The sequence below is a fragment of the Aquarana catesbeiana genome, linkage group LG09 (assembly GCF_042186555.1).
Source record: "Aquarana catesbeiana isolate 2022-GZ linkage group LG09, ASM4218655v1, whole genome shotgun sequence".
Classification (NCBI taxonomy): domain Eukaryota; kingdom Metazoa; phylum Chordata; class Amphibia; order Anura; family Ranidae; genus Aquarana; species Aquarana catesbeiana.
Genome location: NC_133332.1, coordinates 308,880,643 through 308,901,920, shown reverse-complemented (window position 1 = coordinate 308,901,920; position 21,278 = coordinate 308,880,643). Strand labels below are relative to the sequence as shown.

The window sequence follows — 21,278 nt, the reverse complement described above, 5'->3', positions numbered from 1 at the left end:
CTTCTTTTTCTTCCTTTCCTTTTTTTTCCTTCTTTTTCTTCCTTTCCTTTTTTTTCCTTTTTTTTCCTTCTTTTTCTTCTTTTCCTTTCTTTTTCCTTTTCCTTTCTTTTTCCTTCCTTTTCTTCTTTTCTTTTTCCTTTTCCTGCTTTAAAGCCTTATTGAGTTCTCCATCTTAAAACCCATCCACTGGTAGAATGCGATTAATGGGTTGCTATTCTTCTTCTTCCTTTTTTTTTGTTTAAATATAATAATAATTATTATTAAAAAATTATTAAATTAAAAAATTTCATTCTGTTTTGTTTGCCCCAAAATCCTATTAACCTGAACGATATCTTGTTGACAGGTATGAATTTCAGCCCATCTCCCCACCACCTCTCTATGGTGCTACCAGTCCCACCTCTTGCACCTCCTACTACAACACCTCCGCTGCTAAAGCTGACCTCCTCAACAAGATGAAGGAAATGCCTGAAGTCCAGGAGAAAGGCGGGAGCATGGCTGGAGCAGAGGAAGACGATGCTCTGACCTTCAAGAAGGTGAGTCCTTCAAGAGTGTGGGGACATTTCTGCTTTAATCACTTTGCCAAGTCAATTCTGACTCTTCTCCCATACAGTACATGTAAAAATCTGTATTTTTTTTTTTGTTTTACTAAATAGTACCCCCCCCCCCCCCCCAAAAAAAAAAAAACATTATTTTCTGAAAGCAGAGGGGCCCTGGAGAATAAAATGGTGGTGGTTGCAATTTTTGTATGTCACACGAAATCTATCTTTATTTTTTTTTTTTTAATGCAAATTTTGGTGAAAAAATACTTTAACCACCTTCCAGTCCAGACCAGTTCTGACATTCCTCTCCTACATGTAAAATCAGCTTTTATATTTTTAGGCTAGAAAATTACTTGAAACCCTCAGATATACGTTATTATTTTTATTTATTTTTTTAAAGCAGGAGGCCCTAAAGAATAAAATGGTCCATGTCTTTATGGACCTTGCTTTGTGCACTGCTCCAAATCATTTGGTGGAGGGGGGATTATGGTGTGGGGTTGTTTTTGAGGGGTTGGGCTTGGCCCCTTAGTTCCAGTGAAGGGAACTCTTAAGGGGTCAGCATACCAAGACATTTTGGACAATTTTATGCTCCCACCTTTGTGGGAACAGTTTGGGGGATGGCCCCTTCCTGTTCCAACATGACTGCGTACCAGGGCACAAAGCAAGGTCCACACAGACATGGATGAGCGAGTTTGGGGTGGAGGAACTTGACTGGCCTGCACAGAGTCCTGACCTCAACCCGGTAGAACACCTTTTGGGATGAATTAGAGCGGAGACTGCAAGCCAGGCCTTCTCGCAAATGCTCTTCTGGAAGAATGGTCAAACATTCCCATAGACACACTCCTAGAGTTAAAGCTGTTATAGCTACAAAGGGTGGGCCAACTCAATATTGAACCCTACGGACTAAAGCCTCGTACACACTATTAGATTTTCTGCAGATTTGTGTCTTCAGATTTACCAAAACCATATAATATGAGGTCAAACCTTAAGAGTTTTTCAATTTGTATGCAATAAGGCAGGCCCTTGCACTACATGATTTTGGTAAATCTGAAGAAAATCTAATAGTGTGTATGGGGGGCTTAGACTGGGAAGCCATTATGTGCGTGTTAAGGCAGGCGTCCCAATACTTTTGACAATATAGTGTATCTACTCTCCAATATATTTTTGTGTCCTTGTACCAGACTAATGCCCTGTACACACCTTAGGATTTTCCGACAACAAATGTTGGATGTGAGCTTGTTGTCGGAAAATCCGACCGTGTATGCGCTCCATAGAACATTTGTTGTCTCAATATCGGCCAACAAATGTTTGAGCGCAGGTTCTCACATTTTCTGACAACAAAACTTGTTGTCGGAAATTCCGAGCGTGTGTACATAAGTCCGACGCACAAAAGTCCAGTCCATGTTCGGAATTAAGCAGAAGAGCCGCACTGGCTATTGAACTTCATTTTTCTCGGCTCGTCGTACGTGTTGTACATCACCGCGTTCTTGACGTTTGGATTTTCCGACATTTGTGTGACCCTGTGTATGCAAGACAAGTTTGAGCCAACATCCTTCGGAAAAAAATCCACGGTTTTGTTGTCGGAAAATCCTATCGTGTGTACGGGGCATAAGAATTACATTTTTTTTTTTTTTGCCAAAGTCGCTTGCGTAGAATTTTTGTGGTTCGGGAGGAGTGCACTGGGTTGGTGTAGCCATACGGTTTGGGCCACATCCTTGTATTGTGCCCCTGCTCTTTGTCCACACAGGGCAAAGAAACCGGTTCACTTTATTGATGACCTCCCCCCAGCAAACATATACTTGCCTCCCTGCTGCACCAATTCGGGGCACCGGGAGTGAAAGGAAAGACCTACGTAGGCCATGAGTCCTCAGAGCTGGGGCTGGGACAGGGAAGGATGGGGTAAAAATTGTTCTAGAAGGGGAGATTTGGGGAGGTGTGCTAGGAGTGGTGATTTGAGGGGGAATTTGTGTCGGGAGGGGGGGGGGATGGTTGAAGAGGATTTGTGCTAGGAGACGGGATTTGGGGGGTCCGTGCTAGAAAGGTTAGTATGGTTGGGATTCGGTTTGTGTGAATTTGTGCTAGTGGCATATGAGGAGAGAGGATTTGAGCTGGGGGGGTCGGAGGTCAAAGACTTGTACCGGATGGGAGGTGTATGTGTTTTGGAAGGAAGGGAGATTTATGCTTGGGGGGGGGGGGGGGTAAGCATGCAGATTAGTGCTCCATTTTCTTTGGGTGGGGATTTTTGCTGACGCTTAGTCATACATCTTGGGGGGGAGCACAACTTGGCATGTTCGCCCCGGGGCTCTAGATGACCTTGTCCTGGGACTTTATGGACTCCTCCTTTTGACGTTGCTGATTGGCCCCCAACCCGTTACCTGGAGTGATTTCCCTTCACTTCCTGTCTGGTAAAAAGGTTGAGGATCTCTTTCTAACGAAACCTTGGATAACCGTAAAACCCTACCAAACCTCTAAACCTTTCCCACCTTATCCAAAACGTAGGAACTTTTGGCTTGATGTACACTTTAAATAAAAAAAATTTGAAATAAATTGGAAAAATTTCCAGATCTCTTGTGTATTCTGAGAATTGATATAACCTGGGCCAGAACACGATCCTCACAGATCAGTCCACACACCTCCTTGTCCTAACAGAGGAGCACTGATCCGTTGGTTGACCTTTTTATGAATGTTCGTGGTTGACGTTTACCTTCTACAATCAGTTGAGTTTTAACCTTAGTTTGCTTTTTTTTTTACCCAGATGCAACTCATCGAAAGCATCAGCAGAAAGCTCTCCGTACTACATGAAGCTCAACAAGGCCTTCAGGAGGACATCGCTGCCAACGTGACCCTGGGCTGCGAGTTGGAGGGCCTGCTCAAGAGTATTTGTAAACCCAACGAGTATGACAAGTTCCGCTCATTTATCGGAGACCTGGACAAGGTGGTTAACTTGCTGCTGTCTCTCTCTGGACGTCTCACCAGGGTGGAGAGTGCACTAAATTGTGGTGACCCGGGGCCCTCCATGGAAGAGAAGGTATTTGATCATAACCATAACAGAATTTGCATGTGTTTTCATTTTTCTGTATTTAACAACCTTACCCCCCCACCCCAGGCCAACTCTGACATTTTTGTCATACATGTTAATATTAGCATTTTTTTTTTTGCTAGAAAATTACTCGGGACCCCCAAACATTATATATTTAATGAAAGCAGAGACCCTGGAGAATAAAGTGGCAGTGTGACATGGTTCTTGTTTTTAACATCACAGAAGGGAGGCCAGTACAGATGTACCTTACTCCCCCCCTCAACACATCGAGCGACAGTAATCTCAGGCTCCTTGATTGCTCAGCAGACCCTGATAAAGGCAGCGGGAGGGGGACCTCTTCCATGCCCTGTAGAAGTGATCGAGCAGCTATATAGCCACCTGGATCACTTCTACAAGAAAGCCCGTCACCGGCAGAAAATGTTGATACTGGGATGATGCCTGTAGGTGCGGGCATCATCTCGGTATAGCCACTTCAACACCTTAGGATGTACCTGTACGTCCTCAGGTTGAAGTGTTTAATGATACGGATGATGATGTGCTGGACTGACAAGCACTCCAGAATACTGGTGGAATGTCCTTCAAGGCTGCAAATCCAAAAAAGTCATGGGTCCCTCTACTCACTGCTATTTTTCCTACAGAAAATTACACCCTTATCCCTCCCCTTACCCATACCTCACCTTCTCACCTTCCCATCCCCACCCTCCATTTCCTTTTTATTTCCACCTCCAACCCTTCACTTGCTCCCATCACCATCTTCCCACCTTTCAATTCATCTCCTCCCAGGAATCTTTCCTTGCTTGGACATAATCCTTTAACTCCCCTTAAAGACCCGATAAGCCATAGCGTTTATTAAGTATGAGGGCTGTACTGAAAATCATGTAAAAGTGGGCATAAGTCATTCAAATTTTACATGGTGGTAGAGTAAATCTTCCTCTATAAGAACTCTTCTTTTTCATTGTGGGTAAATAATGGATTCCAAAGAGAAGCAATGTGCTGTCATTGAGTTCTTGGAGTGCTGCAGGCTGTCCGTCATTTCTAGAAGTCTACAGAATGCTTATGGAGATGGCACCATTGACAAGAATGCCCAATGAGAAGACATTGCTCTGGTCAATGGTGTCATCTCCATGCAAATTCTGTAGCCTCCTGTGGATATTGGACACCATTTACCAGAGCAAAGTCTTGTCATTGTGGATTCTTAAATAAAAAGAAAAACTGCGCTGCAGAGCAAAAAAGGTCAAAGGTAAAAGCTGCACACAAAATACACCAATATCTGTGTATACCATGAAAAATAAAAAATAAATAAAGTGCGCTAATTATATGAAAATACACACATAGATGTGAATACATGTGGGTAGTAGTAAAAACCACAATCTACTGAGAGCAAGTAAATGACTCCATGAGTGGTAAAAATATATAAGTGCAAAACATAAAAACTCAAATAAAAAGAAGAAACAAAAAATGTGTACATGTGAAATACAATGATATTAATAGCGTGAAAATCTGAAAATCAAACAAACTCAGTCCATGGGTTCAAATATAAAAAGTTCATCAGTGAAAAAAAGCTTCCATCCACTATACAGCTCAGCAGCAACTAATCCCCCTATGAGTGGATTGACAAAGGAGAGAGATGTGCAGGATGGTGCAAATCCACTGGCGGTGACTCCAATAAGTGAGAAAGTGATAAAGGTGGACTCTTACCCTCCGTGTTGGACCCCCTCCTTGGCAGGGTCTATCAGGCATGCAGATTTTTGCCCTCTGCAGGGACCATGTAATGAGAAGATCTCCCCAGCAGCTGTTAGGAATGTTGTCTCCGATCCGGGCTGGTCCAAGTGAAACGCCTGGAGAGGGGGGAAGGAAAGCTCTCTTGCTCCCAGTGTGGCAAAGGAAAAAACAAAAGAGCGGAGCTCCAATAGTGTAAAAAGTTTCGGAATTTATTAAATAAAAGTACAGACCGCAACGGAGAGTGCACGCTCCGTGAGGTGAAAATACAATTAAAAACAAGCCGGCATATAAAAATCGTAATAACCCGTGCATAACATGGGGCAATCGTGACGGCTTACAACGTAGCCACGCCCTACACGTTTCGTCATTAGTAGACGTCTACTAATGACGAAACATGTAGGGCGTGGCTACGTTGTAAGCCGTCACGATTGCCCCATGTTATGCACGGGTTATTACGATTTTTATATGCCGGCTTGTTTTTAATTGTATTTTCACCTCACGGAGCGTGCACTCTCCGTTGCGGTCTGTACTTTTATTTAATAAATTCCGAAACTTTTTACACTATTGGAGCTCCGCTCTTTTGTTTTTTTCCTTTGCCACACTGGGAGCAAGAGAGCTTTCCTTCCCCCCTCTCCAGGCGTTTCACTTGGACCAGCCCGGATCGGAGACAACATTCCTAACAGCTGCTGGGGAGATCTTCTCATTACATGGTCCCTGCAGAGGGCAAAAATCTGCATGCCTGATAGACCCTGCCAAGGAGGGGGTCCAACACGGAGGGTAAGAGTCCACCTTTATCACTTTCTCACTTATTGGAGTCACCGCCAGTGGATTTGCACCATCCTGCACATCTCTCTCCTTTGTCAATCCACTCATAGGGGGATTAGTTGCTGCTGAGCTGTATAGTGGATGGAAGCTTTTTTTCACTGATGAACTTTTTATATTTGAACCCATGGACTGAGTTTGTTTGATTTTCAGATTTTCACGCTATTAATATCATTGTATTTCACATGTACACATTTTTTGTTTCTTCTTTTTATTTGAGTTTTTATGTTTTGCACTTATATATTTTTACCACTCATGGAGTCATTTACTTGCTCTCAGTAGATTGTGGTTTTTACTACTACCCACATTGTGGATTCTTGTCAATGGTGCCCTCTCCATAAACATTCTGTAGCCTTCTGTGGATATTGGACAGCCCGTACCTCTCATTCATCAAGAAGTCAATGACAACACATTTGCTTCTGCTTGGAATACATTATTTACCTGCAATGAAAAGAAGAGGAGTTGCTATAGAGGAACAGTCAAGCTACCAACGTGAAATTTGAATGCCCTATGTAGGTTGAGTAACTCTTCTTCTATGAATTCTTGATGGAGTGGTGCAGGCTGTCCAACATCCACAGAAGTCTACAGAAAGCTTATGGCGATGACACCATTGACAAGAGTCAACAATGACAAGACATTGCTCTGGTCAATGGTGTCATCTTCATACAAATCCTGTAGCCTCCTGTGCATGTTGGACAGCCCGTAGCTGCAGAAGAGGTGTGAGGGCCACACGAAATGGCCCGGAAAAAAAAGGTATGCCCATTTTTGCCATCCTTTTGGCACATCTCCTGTAGAAATGAGACTAGGTAGCATCCTCCCTTCCCTGATTACCCCCCCCACCCCATAGTTAAACCCCGATCTGAATTTCTTTTTCTGTGCATTGTTTGGTTATGATGTGCCAACTATTTTTTATTTTTTTTTTTTTAGATTGTAATAATTTTAAAACCAGGATTAAAAAACAAATTGGGGGGAGAGAAATCGTATTGGGTCCAATAGTCTTCTAGTACAGACACACTTATATGGAGTTCTTATCATTCCTTCACTGATTACATTCCCTTCTATTTATTCCTATTTTATATCCTTTCATGGGCTCTGCTATGACACCAGATTTGAGAGTATTCCTTCTAGGCCAGGACCTAGGGTGGAAGGGTGTGTAACTTTAGCACAGGGGTCGGCAGCCTGCGGGGGCCGCACCCCACCGATTTGGCTCCCATCTATTAACCTGGAAGCGATGTCATGACATCACTTCAGGTTTACAGAAGACTTAAAGGCGCCAAATTTTTAAAAAAATGACAGCATTTAAAACAGCCAAACTTGGCTTTTTGAAGGCTTTTAAGTGCAAAGGAGGGATTTGGGGGTCTTATAGACCCCCAGATCCCTCCATAAAGAGTACCTACCACTGCCCATTACTGTGACAAGGGATGTTTACATACCTTCTGACAGCAATAAAATTGATCAGATTTTTTTTTTTCTCGAAGGGACAGTGTAAAAATAAAATGAGGAAAAAAAATTTAAAGCGCCCCATCCCTCTGTGCTTACACAGCTGGGGGGGCTGTAAAGGGGTCCAGAGGTGCAGGGGGCTGTGTAATGTAAAAGGGTCCAGAAGTACAGGGGCTGTGTAATGTAAAAGATTCCAGAGGTGCGGGGGCTGTGTAATGTAAAAGGGTCCAGAGGTGCAGGGGAGCTGTGTAATGTAAAGGGGTCCAGAGGTGCAGGGGCTATGTAATGTAAAGTGGTCCAGAGGTGCAGGGGCTGTGTAATGTAAAGTGGTCCAGAGGTGTGAGGAGCTGTGTAATGTAAAAGGGTCCAGAGGTGCAGGGGCTGTGTAATGTAAAGTGGTTCGGGGGTACGGGGAGCTGTGTAATGTTATCTTCATTTATTAGCAGGTGAATGCAGCCCTCTATGTATTCATACACTGAATCTGGACCTTAAGTGGAAAAAGGTTGCTGACCCCTTGCTTTAGCACTGCCTTCATGTGTATACCAAGCGCTCAACTGATTTATTTTGCATCTCTAAACCAGCCAAAGAACCTTCAGCATCCAACTTTGTTGGGTTTTGAATATGCTTCCTTCCCTGTAGTAATGTAGCGGCTGGAACCATTGCACACTACAGTAGCCAAGGCATCCAATATAGCTGGAAGTATCAAATGTTGGAGATTCTTTAGCTGGTGTAGCTTTGCAAGAGCGCTAAGGTCCGAGGCAGAACTGTTGCAGAAATAGCCAACCATTACAACATAAAAAATATTTCATCGCCCAATTGGAGGGCTTTGTACTTTGAAAATTTGCTATGGTTTCCAAAGATTGGCCATTATATACAGTATTGTGCAAAAGTTTTAGGCAGGTGTGAACAAAATGCTGTAAATGAAGAATGCTTTCAGAAATAGAAATGTTAGTTGTTTATTTTTATCTATTAACAAAATGGAAAGTTAATGAAGAAATTAGAAATCTAAAACCAATATTTGGTGTGACCACCCTTTGCCTTCAACCTAGTATCAATTCTTCTAGGTTCACGTACACACAGTTTTTCAAGGAACTCAGCAGGTAGGTTGTTCTATGTACAATATCGGAGAACTAACCACAGATCTTCTGTGGATGTCGGCTGCCTCAAATCCTTCTGTCTCTTCAAGTCATCCCAGACAGACTCCATGATGATGAGATCAGGGCTCTGTGGGGGGCAAACTATCACTTCCAGGACTCCTTCTTCTTCTTTACACTGAAGGTAGTTCTTAATGACATTGGCTGTATGTTTGGGGTGGTTGTCCTGCTGCAGAATAAGTTTGGGGCCAACCACACCCCTCCCTGCTGGTATGGCATGATGGATAAATATCTGCCTGTACTTCTCAGAATTAAGGACACCATCGATCCTGATCAAATCTCCAACTCCATTTGCAGAAATGTAGCCCCAAACTTGCAAGGAACCTCCACCATGCTTCTCTCTCTCCAGCCCTTCCCCCAACAAACTGCCTCCTGTTGCGGACAAATAATTTCACATTTTGACTCCTCAGTCCAGAACACCTGCTGCCATTTTTCTGCACCCCCAAGTTTATCTTTTCCTGCATAGTTGAGTTGCTTAGCTTTGTTTCTATGTCGGAGGTATGGCTTTTTGGCGGAAATTCTTCCACGAAGACCACTTCTGGCCAGACTTCTCTGGACAGTAGATGGGGGTGTACCTGGGTTCCACCACTTCTGTGCTGATGGTACTGCTGGACATTTTCCCATGTGGAAAGGAAGTAAGCATGATGTGTCTTTTATCTGCTGCATTACGTTTCTTTGGCTGACCACTGCACCTACAGCCCCCTCAAGGTCACCCAATCAATGGTGTCAATGGACTGGAGAGCGATAAAATACGGAGTGTCTGCAGGCAACAGTGAAGCATGGTGGAAGATCCTTGCAAGTTTGGGGCTGTATTTCTGCAAAATGGACTTGGAGATTTGGTCAGGATCAATGGTGTTCTTAATGCTGGGAAATACAGGCAGATACTTCTCCATCATGCCATACCATCAGGGAGGCGTTTGATTGCCCCCAAATTTATTCTGCAGCAGGATAACAACCCCAATGTCATTAGGAACTATCTTTAGTGTAAAGAAGAACAAGGAGTCCTGGAAATGATGGTTTGGCCCCCAAAGAGATCTGATCTCAACATCATGGAGTCTGTCTGGGATGACATGAAGAGACAGAAGGATTTGAGGCAGCCGACATCCACAGAAGATCTGTGCTTGGTTCTCCAAGATGTTTGGAACAACCTACCTGCTGAGTTCCTTCAGAAACTGTTGGCAAGTCCACCTAGAAGAATTGATGCTGGTATGAAGGCAAGGAGAGGTCACACCAAATATTGACCTCTTGATTGGATTTGGATTTCTCTTCTGTTCATTTACTTTCCATTTTGTTACTATTAACGCTTCTATTTCTGAATGGATTCTTCATTTATAACATTTTCTCACACCTGCCTAAAACTTTTGCACAGTATTGCTCCAAAGTTGTGTTTGTTATTTTGCCTCATAAAAGAGCACCCTCTTTGTCTCAGTATTGCTTGTCCTTAAGACCCATCGTTTTTTTTCCCCTTTTTTTCAGCTGAACCTACTAGAGAAGAAGAAGCAGCTGACTGACCAACTGGAGGATGCTCAGGAACTGAAGGCCCACGTCACGCGCCGGGAGCAGGTGGTCCTCGAAGCGGTGTCCAAGTACCTAAACGAGGATCAGCTCCAGGATTACCAACACTACGTAAAGATGACCTCCGCTCTCATTGTAGAACAAAGAGAGCTGGAGGATAAAATCAGACTGGGAGAAGAACAATTAAGATGTCTCCGGGAAAGTCTCTAATCTCATTAACCAAAGAAAAAAAAATTGCAAAAATGTGGTAAATTATAAACTTATTTTATCTTCGAGTTTTAATCAAAGAAATTGCCATTTTTACAGCCATTACAACTACAGATGCATATCATTGGTATGATTTTTTTTAAACCTGAAGCCAAGGTTTTTCTAGTTCCTCAAGATGTTCCTTCCAACTGGATTGGGCTCACAACATCCTACAACTTGACTTTTTTTTTTTTTTACCAACACATCTCAAGTGACTGAAGTAGGAACAGTTTGTGAGTTTTCTCATGCCAAAGATTACTTTCGCAACTGGAATTGTCTCCTCAGAACCGGCATCTCATATGTGGACATCATCTGAGAAGTTATGTCTCTGTTCCAATAATTGTACATTGTGAGGATGGACTGGCATTATCTGATTTATTTTTTTTGACTGGAATTAACTTCTAATGCTTTGGAAATCTCCGTTGCAATATCAGGATCTATTTTTATAGTGGTGTGTTCATCGGCAAAGTTTTGGTTGCAGCAATGCCTATATCTCCCTGAACAAGAATATGGGCATTATTCAGGTTTTAGCCACCTCTCTTACTGGGATTTGGGGAACAATCTCATTTAAAGAGGCTCTAAAGTCAAGACCTTTCCTTGCCCACTCTGCTCTCCTAAACAACCGATAAGGTAGTTGAAGACCTTGACTGTTTAAAATACTGCTGGTCTGTCACGTGAGCGGAATGTTTGGCGCATTTGTCATGTGATCTCTGTTGAAGGGAGGAGCCTAATTCAGACACCACTACTGATGGCAGAGATCACATGACCAACTTCAAAGTATGCAGTCATGTGATAGCAGATAAACAATACCAAAGCTCAGCTTCTGATGGCTGAGGATCGGTGCTCTGGCTATAGTCCTCCCGCACTCAAACACGATCAGATCCGTAGTAAATTCAAGCCAGCAACTCAGTGTAGTCCTGTAAAATCCAGATCTTTATCTGCTACATACTGAACACGCTGGTAACAAACTTAACGCGCTTCGGCTGTGACAACCTTCCTCTTAGCAGGAAGGTTGTCACAGCTGAAACGCGTTGGCTTGTCACCAGTGTGTTGTAGCCAATAAAGATTCATATTTTACAGAGTACACCGAGTTGCTGGCTCGACTTTAATATGCAGATATGCAGCATAGATGGGCGTAGTCTATTGCATTTGGGTGTGCACCCTAAAGCTCAAAAACGTGTGTGTGTGTGTGTGCGTGCGTATATATATATATATATATATATATATATATATATATATATATATATAATCCCCGGCCCATTGATATCCCTGTCGGCATAGTGAAAGAGAAGGGGCTTAAGCCCTTCTCTTATGGCACAGCCGGTAAGAGGGAGATCTTTGCCATCTTCCCGCTGGCACACAGAGCAATAATGCTAATGCACATGGGGTGATTAGGGTGTGCCTAGGCACAGCTGGCACACCCTGTGCGCACGCCTATGATATGCAGTCATGTGACCAGCTGCTGTTAGATCCAAAAGGGCAACATTTTCTTAAGCAATGGTGATTGACTTCTGCTACCTTTTTGTTGATTTTTAGAAGAACAGAGCGTGCATGGGGCAAAGGAAAGAGTTGCTTAAAGTGTAACTAAACCCTTGTTTAAACAATAATGGCTATAGATTGATGAAGTAATCCTCAACACATTTTTGGGGGTTGCCAAAAGTCTTATCTGTTGGCCCATGTATCCCCCCCAAGGCGGCATCCCCAAACTCCCGGAATAGGGATATAGGTCACAGCCACTGCCTCCCTCAGACTCCATTTCCCATGAGGCCTTGCACTCACATTATGCAATCCACTGGCGTGCCTTATAGAGGAGGGTTTGTCTCTTTGATGGCCTTGCATTTTGCTAACGCCGCTCAAGGAGAGAATATGTGCCAGTGCTTACAGTATGGCCACTTACTGTTGGAGACTGCTGTACCTTCAGGAAGATCCTACAATTGCAGCATGGTCACCCTTAAACCGTTCCATTTCAAAAATGTTTGAAAGGAAAATGTAACTTATTAAAATGATCAATTAATGCACATTTTTTTTTTTTTTTCGTGACTTGGGTTTATTTGTACTTTAATTTCTCTCCTTCATTCCCATTGACATGCATTTACCTTTCCCTGCTCCTCCAACACTTGGTTTGCCCAATAGGGCCAGAAAAAAAAAATCCTGGAACTTCTGGGTAGGGGCAAGCATGTGACTCCACCCTCCCATCTTCTACCATGTGACAGCACTAGGTGCCCCGTGATTGGCCCAGAGCTGTAATAAGGGGGTGGCGAGTAGCCCAGAGCGTTGTATAAGCTCCTTCAAATTGGTTTGGAGTTGTATAAGCTCCTTCAAATTGGTTTGGAGTTGTATAAGCTCCTTCAAATTGGTTTGGAGTTGTATAAGCTCCTTCAAATTGGTTTGGAGTTGTATAAGCTCCTTCAAATTGGTTTGGAGTTCACAGAGACTTTCTTTTCCCAGGTCCCAGTGGCCAAACTGAGGAGCAAAGGTGCAAGAAAAGGTACACATGCTGGTGGGAGTGGGGTCTTACATAGGCAAGCAAAGGTTTTTTTTTTGGTTTTTTTTTTTTAAAGTCTAACACTATAGTGCAAAAAAAGAATTTGTACCCTAAACGGGCAATACGCTGCAAACTTCCTTTGCTGATGGACCTAAAAGTGCCTTACTGATCTCTCAGCTCTATGCACAGCTTTTTGGTTTTGAATGTCAGTGTACAAAATTCAGTCAACATCATGTTAGGGACCACTTTTTATCTATTCCAAAAAAAAAAAAAAACTAAACCAATTGTTGACTTCCTGTCAGTATTAAAATGCTTCAAACTTTATAAAGGCCAATTCTGGACTTGACGTCAAGGCCAAGCCAAGGCTTTCTAATGTGGTCATTCAACGCCTTTTGTTCTACCTAATCAGGCTTTTACAGTATAATAATGCAGTGCAAAGTTCAAGGATGGCAAGAAAAGTGCAGAGAGACTCTGAATCCAAATGGCTTTTCAAGGACAAAACAAGGAAAAGGTGGTTCCTGTTAATGCACCTTGCCATTTGGCCTTACTTAGAAAACACCCGGTTGTCTAATGTACGCTTTGAAAAAAATTCTCATGATTGTTTTGCATGGCTGCATTCCAACGTAGTTCCAGATCATTTCTGCTTCTTGGCGCTAATAAGTTTGTGACTTTAAAGAGACCCTGTCATTTTGTGACTGTGAAAAGGGCCCTGACCCATGGATAGCTTTCAGTGTGCCCCTTAATGCTCCTCCTTCTGTCATGGCTGATGGCAAAATGTTGGCATTTTTACTTGTGTTACAGACATTTATATACATGCAAATGTATGCACTCTACATTCCCTGTCCTCAAGGAGCTTACACTCTACAGTTCCTATCTCACGTGCATACATACACATACTGGGGCCAATTACACTACCAGCATTACTTTGGAGTGTCACAGCAAGCCAGAGTACCTGGTGGAAATCCATGCAAACCAAAAACCCCAGTGCCGCAAGACAGAAGTGCTAACCACTAAGGCAATGGTATGGGTGGCTAGGGGGTAACAGTGATCTCACCCCTTCTGGCGTGAGCTTGACAAAAGAATGCCAATTGGTCATCCTTATAGTCATTTATTGCTGATAAAATTGAGACCAACTGAAGATAATAAGTAGCCAATGCGTTTTGGGGGACAAACCACCCCCCTTCATTGGGGCTTGGATGTGCGATGGCCATACTGCCCACGTTGGTACCACCCACATGTGGCGGTACTTGGCCCCATGCCCATATGTAGTGGTTCTGGCTCCATTCCTCCATGACCATATATGGTCATACAAGAGACAACCTTCCTGCTCATATGTGGTCCTAACGGCCCCATCCCCGTGCCCACATGTGGTCGTACCGGCCCCGTGCCCACATGTGGTCGTATTCGCCCCGTGCCCACATGTGGTCGTACCGGCCGCATTCCCCGTACCCACATGAGGTCGTACTGGCCGCATTTCCTGTGCCAACATGTGGTCGTACTGGCCGCATTCCCCGTGCCAACATGTGGTCGTACCGGCCGCATTTCCCCCGTGCCGACATGTGGTCGCACCGGCCGCATTTTCCCCGTGCCTACATGTGGTTGAACCGGCTGCATTCTCCGTGCCCATATGTGGTCGTATAAGAGACATCATTAATGCCCATATGTGGTTGTACCGGCCACATTCCCCATGCCCATATTTGATGGTACAAGAGACATCCTTCCTGTCCATATGTGGCTGTACCAGCTGCATCCCCCCTCATGCCCGTATGCAGACCTACCAGCAGCATCCCCCATGCCCGTATGTGGTCATACAAGAGACCTTGTTCATGCCCGTATGTGGTTGCATCAGCCACATCCCCCATGCCCATATGTGGTCGTACTCGCATTCACCATGCCCATATTTGGTCGTACCGGCCACATTCCCCCATGGCCATATGTAGTCATACTGGCCTCATACCCTATCCCATCTTTGTATTTAGCCAGGCTACTGTATTTCTTTTTTTGCATGCTTCTATTGTGGCCACAGATGGATTATGGGTAGTAACATCTCTGGCCAATGTCAATCATTTGATACAATTGCATGCGGTCAATTTTGTAACTTTCAAATCTTCCAAAAAATTTTTTTTATTGAAACAGATAAATGCTCGTGAGTCATTTTAATGCATGTACACTGTGACTATTGGGCTACGTTCCCACGAGTGCAACTCCAAAGTTGTGCGATGTAGGGGTGTGACTTTGACGCAACTTTCATGCAACGTTACACTCTATGGCACTTTATGGTATCAAAAGTTGTGCAGGAGCCTTTTCTAAGTCGCATGGATTGGAACAGGCGCCACTGAAGTCACACTAGTGGGAACGGAACCTTAATGCTCTGTCCTTGACATAGAATACTTTTCCAGACGTTTGTAGGGAGTTTGGTCATTGCCCATCCAAGCCCTGATGATGGCTTGATCACCCCCCTCCAAAACAATTTGAATAACTTTTTATCTTCAGTTCATCTAAATTTTCAGTTCGTCTCAATTTTATCAGCTCTTTTTTTTTTTATTCCACTTGGATCTCTCATTGGTGGTCATCACATTTTTTTTGGGGAGCCCCCTTGCTTTGTGGTGAAGCTGCCAGGGTTCATTCATCAACCATTGCTCCTCAGCAAGGAGGTGCCTCAAACCTTTCTTAGGCACCTTCTGACATGACCATGCCCTGCCCTGCCCCTGGGGAATAGTTGCTAGACCTGACCATGATCAAAGTATGGTAAGAGGCCACATACCCCAAAGCGCCAAATATTTTGCCCCCCCCTAGGCTGATGTAGAGGAAGGAACATTTAAGAGCGTTCTGGTGAAGTACGGCATCGTTGGGTTTAGGAGCTTCTTTGCACAGCCACCGTCTCTTTACCCCGATTGGACAAAGTGACAGTCCCTCTTTTAAAGGAGACTTGATCATTGGTTAAAAGATAATGCAATACTAGAAAACTTCTCAGTTCCAAAAGGTTTATATTTATATATAATTTTGTTTTATTATCAATATTATTATTATTATATTGTTACATTGGCACAATTTACTGTTTTGTTTTTTTTATATTGGATGTCTTTTTTTTTTTTTTTTTTTTTTTTCCTGTTTAATTCCAAAAATCTTATTTTATTGAACTTTGAAAAAAAAATTTTTTTTTGTAAGAAAAAAAAATCCTAAAAATCTGATTTTTATTTTTTTTGCTAATCTGTTTTATTTACTCAGGACCAAGCCAGAGAACGTACAAAGATTAAAGCTCCTGAACCAAAATTCTAATCTTCTAGTTTTATTTTTTGTCTGTTTTGCACATTTTGAATTTTATTCTATTTTATGGTTAGAGTAGTGCGCATGCACACAATAATAAATCGCCGATTAAAAGTCTGTAGCATCTCCGTCTATAGATCTAGAAATATATTCGGTTATTCTTCATCTGTGGCGCACGGCGGGAGCCTTGCCATGAAATTGGTGACATGTTTGGCCTATTTAAAGCTGGACTCAAGCCAGTTAAGGCACACATTAATGCAAGCAATGTAACGATCTGAAACTGGCTTGCAGTTGCAATCCCCTGTACAGCAGAGCTCAGGCTGGGAAATGAGAGAAGCAGCACAAAGCCAATCAGATGTGCTAACAGGAGGATAGGGCAGAGTAACAGATGAGCTCATCTGCTGCTTCTACTTTCACTGTCCAATCACAGGCTGGGGGATGGAAAAGAGCTGTATGTGTTACTGAACTGCAGCAGTGAAAAATGAGGTATTTTGCCCCTGCCAGACAGGTCTGTTCTGTGTGGCAGAGCTGTGTAAAGCTCAGAACTGGATGGACAAATATGCAAATCCTTTGGCGGGTAAAATAGCTGCCATATACACCATAATACCAAAAGTAGTCTTAGTCCGTAGGGTTCAATATTGAGTTGGCCCACCCTTTGCAGCTATAACAGCTTCAACTCTTCTGGGAAGGCTGTCCACAAGGTTTATGAGTGTGTCTATGGGAATGTCTGACCAGAAGCGCATTTGTGAGGTCAGGCACTGATGTTGGACGTGAAGGCCTGGCTCCCAGTCTCTGCTCTAATTCATCTCAAAGATGTTCTATGGGGTTGAGGTCAGGACTCTGCGCAGGCCAGTCAAGTTCCTCCACCCCAAACTCGCTAGACCATGTCTTTATGGACCTTGCTTTGTGCACTGGTGCGCAGTCATGTTGGAACAGGAAGGGGCCATCTCCAAAGCGTTCCCACAAAGTTGGGAGCATGAAATTGTCCAAAATGTCTTGGTATGCTGATGGCTTAAGAGTTCCCTTCACTGGAACTAAGGGGCCAAGTCCAACTCCTGAAAAACCTCACACCATAATCCCCCCTCCACCAAATGATTTGGACCCCTGCACAAAGCAAGCTCCATATAGACATGGATGAGTGAGTTTGGGGTGGAGGAACTTGACTGGCCTGCAGAGAGTCCTGACCTCAACCCGATAGAACACCTTTGGGCTGAATTAGAGCGGAGACTGCAAACCAGGCCTTCTTGTCCAACATCAGTGCCTGACCTCACAAATGTGCGTCTGGAAGAATGGTCAAATAGACACACTCTTAAATCTTGTGCACAGCCTTCCCAGAAGAGTTGAAGCTGTTATAGCTGCAAAGGGTGGGCCAACTCAATACTGAACCCTACGGACTAAGACTGGGATGCCATTAAAGTTCATGTGCGTGTAAAGGTAGATGGCCCAATACTTTTGGTAATGTAGTCTGTGTATTTGCCTGGAGTTCAGCTTTAGGATTTAGACAAAATCCCTGAAACCATCACTGAACTCTAACTCCCTTGGTTAGACATTCTGACCATACAGGTTTTTACTGCCTTCTATTCAACATGCATGTTGCTGCTTTTTTGCATATTGCTTGTACAGTATATGACTAATGGTTTGTGAACACCTACCAATCACATCTACTCTATGACTAAAATTTTGGACCCTCTCCAAATGATTGAGTTCCTGGGAAAGGTAATATAGAGGTTACATCATACAAAGACATTTTAGCCATTTGTGAGCTTTGAAAATTGTTTGCACTTCTGTTCCAGCATGACTGTTCCCCTGTGTACAATGCCAACTCCATAAAGACCTGGTTTGACCAGTTTGGTGTGGAGGAACTTGAGTGACCTTTACAAAGCCTTGACCTCAACCCCTACTGATCACCTTTTGGAGTAAATTGGAGCCAGGTTTTTTCAGCCAACATCAGGACCTGACTTTAACCCTACTAAACACCTTTGGGATTGGGTCTTTTCATCCAACATCAGTTCCTAAGCACACAAATGTACAAAGCCTGCTCCATAAAAGGCATGGTTTAACCAGTTTGGTTTTTAAGGGACTCAAGTGACCTTTACAAAGCCTTGACCTCAACCCTACTGAACACCTTTGGGAGTAAATCGGAGCCAGGTCTTCTCATCCAACATCAGTACCTGACCTCAATCCTACTGGACACCTTTAGGATCAGATCTTCTTACCCAACATCAGTAGGGTTGAGGTAAAGTACTAATGTTGGATGAGAAGATCTGATCCCAAAGGTGTTCAGTAGGGTTGAGGTCAAGTACTAAACACCTTTTGGGTTGAATTGGAATATTAATTGTGAGCCAGATCTTCTCGTTTAACATCAGTACCTGACCTGAAAAATTCTCTTTTGGGCTGAATGGACACAAATTCCCACAGATGGCCTCCAAAAATTTGTGGAAACTCTTCCCAGGAGAAATGGAGGATGTTCTAACCACAATGGTTGGCCAACTCCATAGTAATGTCCATGCTTTGAAAAGGGATGTCCTACAAACTCATATAGTTGTGATACTTGGCATATAGTGTACATACACTATATCACCAAAAGTATTGGAACACCTGCCTTTATATACACACACACACACACAAACTTTAATGGCAACTCAGTCTTGGATCTTCTCATCCAACATCAGTACCTGGCCTCGCAAATGCTCATTTAGCTGAACGGACAGAAATTCTTACATACACTAAAATCCTATAGACGGCCCACCCAGGAGATAGCCATGGTTTTGACGTTGGATGTCCAACACGCTCAAATAGGTGTGATGGTCCACTTTGGCCATATAGCGTATAAAGCCCCTAGCTGTAATGGGTGATAACTAGTTTTAAGTTTGCCCAATTAACTAATTAAAGTAATATCATCAGATTTGCTCGTATTTTGAAATTTTATTGCGGCCATAACATTTTATGATGCGTTAAAAAGGATACCGAAACATTATACCAAACTGAAGAGCTTGGTCCATCTACATGAAGCACATTTGTTGGGTTTCTACGTATCAAAGTATCTCTAAAGCAGTGGTTATCAACCTGGGGGTCACCATATCCTGGGCTGTTCCTGGAGCCCGAGGCCACCCACTTAGCCTCTTCCCAGCTGCTCATTCAGGTTCACGCCACGGGTGGGGGACAGAGACTAGAGGTCAGCTGACTGGTGAGGGATGTGAAGTGGAGGGGGGGCTGGAGGAGACCCTATCTCCTGATCTTGGTAATTTTACTGTTAGGGGTCCTCACAACTTGGGAAATTTTATCAAGGGGTCAAGGCCCTAGAAGGTTGAAAACCACTGCTCTAAAGGAAGATCAGTTCTTGTCCTTAAAAAGCATTGAGATTCAGTTGTGATCGGCAGCAAGCACGGTTCATCTAAAATAGATTGAACTCATTATGGTGAAATGACCAATTTAACCTTTGCCGAAACTTCAGCAAAATTGGGCTCTTATTTTGCTAATTTTTTCTGCTTATGTGAAATTTTCATTAAAAAAAAAAATAGATCTGTCTTTATAAGAAAAATTATTTTGCTTTGCCGTGCTCTTTGATCATTATTTGTGTTTCTTTCTTTTTTTTTTTTTTTTTTTTTTTTTTTGTTTTTTCTTTAATTTTTTTGGCCTTTTTTTTTTTTTCATACTGGAAAAAAAAAAAAAAAAAAAAAACCAACAAAACAAAACTAAAAAAATAAATAAATAATAAACATATTGTGGGAAAAGAGGAAAATACTAAATTTAAATCAAGAATATACAGCGCTTTACTTTGTTTTCCTTATTCTTTCTGTAAAACACTAAAAAGCAACAAAAAAAAAAATATATAAAAAAATACACAAGGACGAATAGGGGTCTATTTATAAAACAATTGTTGCATGCATGTCAGAAGCTTTCATGTAAATTACACAAAATGTCACCATCATATTTGTAAGATTTATTCCTGTATTATCCGCTCGATCAAGTGGACAAAATGCAGCATTATTGTGTTCTCAATGAAGCATTTCAGAAAACTATACTGCATTCTGGCCACTAGATGGAGGCATTATATACGATGACATTTCGGTCAGCTCGCACGAATGCTTCTGACATTTGTGCAAAGAATGTCATAAATAGACCCCATATTGTATTTCTCTTTTGTTCACGTTTTTTTGTGAATTTTGTTGTTTGCCTATTGTTATGGTAAGAAAAATAGTACAATAAAAAAAAAAAAAATGTGATCGACCGTACACAAAAAAAAAAAAACCCTAAACATTTGGAAGTGATTTAAAGCTCATTAAACCCTTCAAAGTACCTTTTTAAATCCTGATATCAAATTTTGAATGAAATTTTGGTGAAGTGAGAAGCGCTTCTTAAACAGACTGACAGATCTGTATGAAATACGGAAGCACAATCAGCAAGGTGCATGTCTATTTAGGAAGCAAAATCTGCATCTATAGTAAATAGATATGGCTTCATGTACCCATAATATACATACACACAATATATTACCAAAAAATACTGGGACGCCAATGAACTTATGCGTCTTAGTCTGTAGGGTTCAACATTGAGTTGGCCCACCCTTTGCAGCTATAACAGCTTCAACTCTTCTGGGAAGGCCGTCCACAAGGTTTAGGAGAGCGTCAATGGAAATGTTTGACCATTCTTCCAGAAGCGCCTTTGTGAGGTCAGGAACTGATGTTGGACCAGAAGGCCTGGCTCTTTCAGGTTGAGGTCAGGACTCTGTGCAGGACAGTCAAGTTCCTCCACCCCAAACTCACTCATCCATGTCTTTATGGACCTTGCTTTGTGCACTGGTGTGCAGCCATGTTGGAACAGGAAGGGGCCATCTCCAAATTGTTCCCACAAAGTTGGGAGCATGAAATAGTCCAAAATGTCTTGGTATGCTGACGCCTTAAGAGTTTCCTTCACTGGAACTAAGGGGCCAAGCCCAACCCCTGAAAAACAACCCCACACCATAATCCCCCCTCCACCGAATGATCTGGACCAGTGCACAAAGCAAGGTCCATAAAGACATGGATGAGAGAGCATTTTGGACAATT

General features: G+C 42.8%; 1 protein-coding gene across 1 annotated transcript; it reads left to right on the top strand.

Moving 5' to 3' along the window:
* Nucleotides 1-343: 343 nt before the first annotated feature.
* LOC141107317 (protein Shroom4-like) lies at nucleotides 344-11,661 on the top strand (the record flags this gene model as incomplete). Its single annotated transcript, XM_073598010.1, is given in 3 exon segments — nucleotides 344-533; nucleotides 3,295-3,567; nucleotides 10,194-11,661. Coding segments are annotated over 3 exon segments (712 nt in total), but the record flags the coding sequence as incomplete, so codon positions are not given.
* Between the last annotated feature and the right edge of the window lie 9,617 nt (nucleotides 11,662-21,278).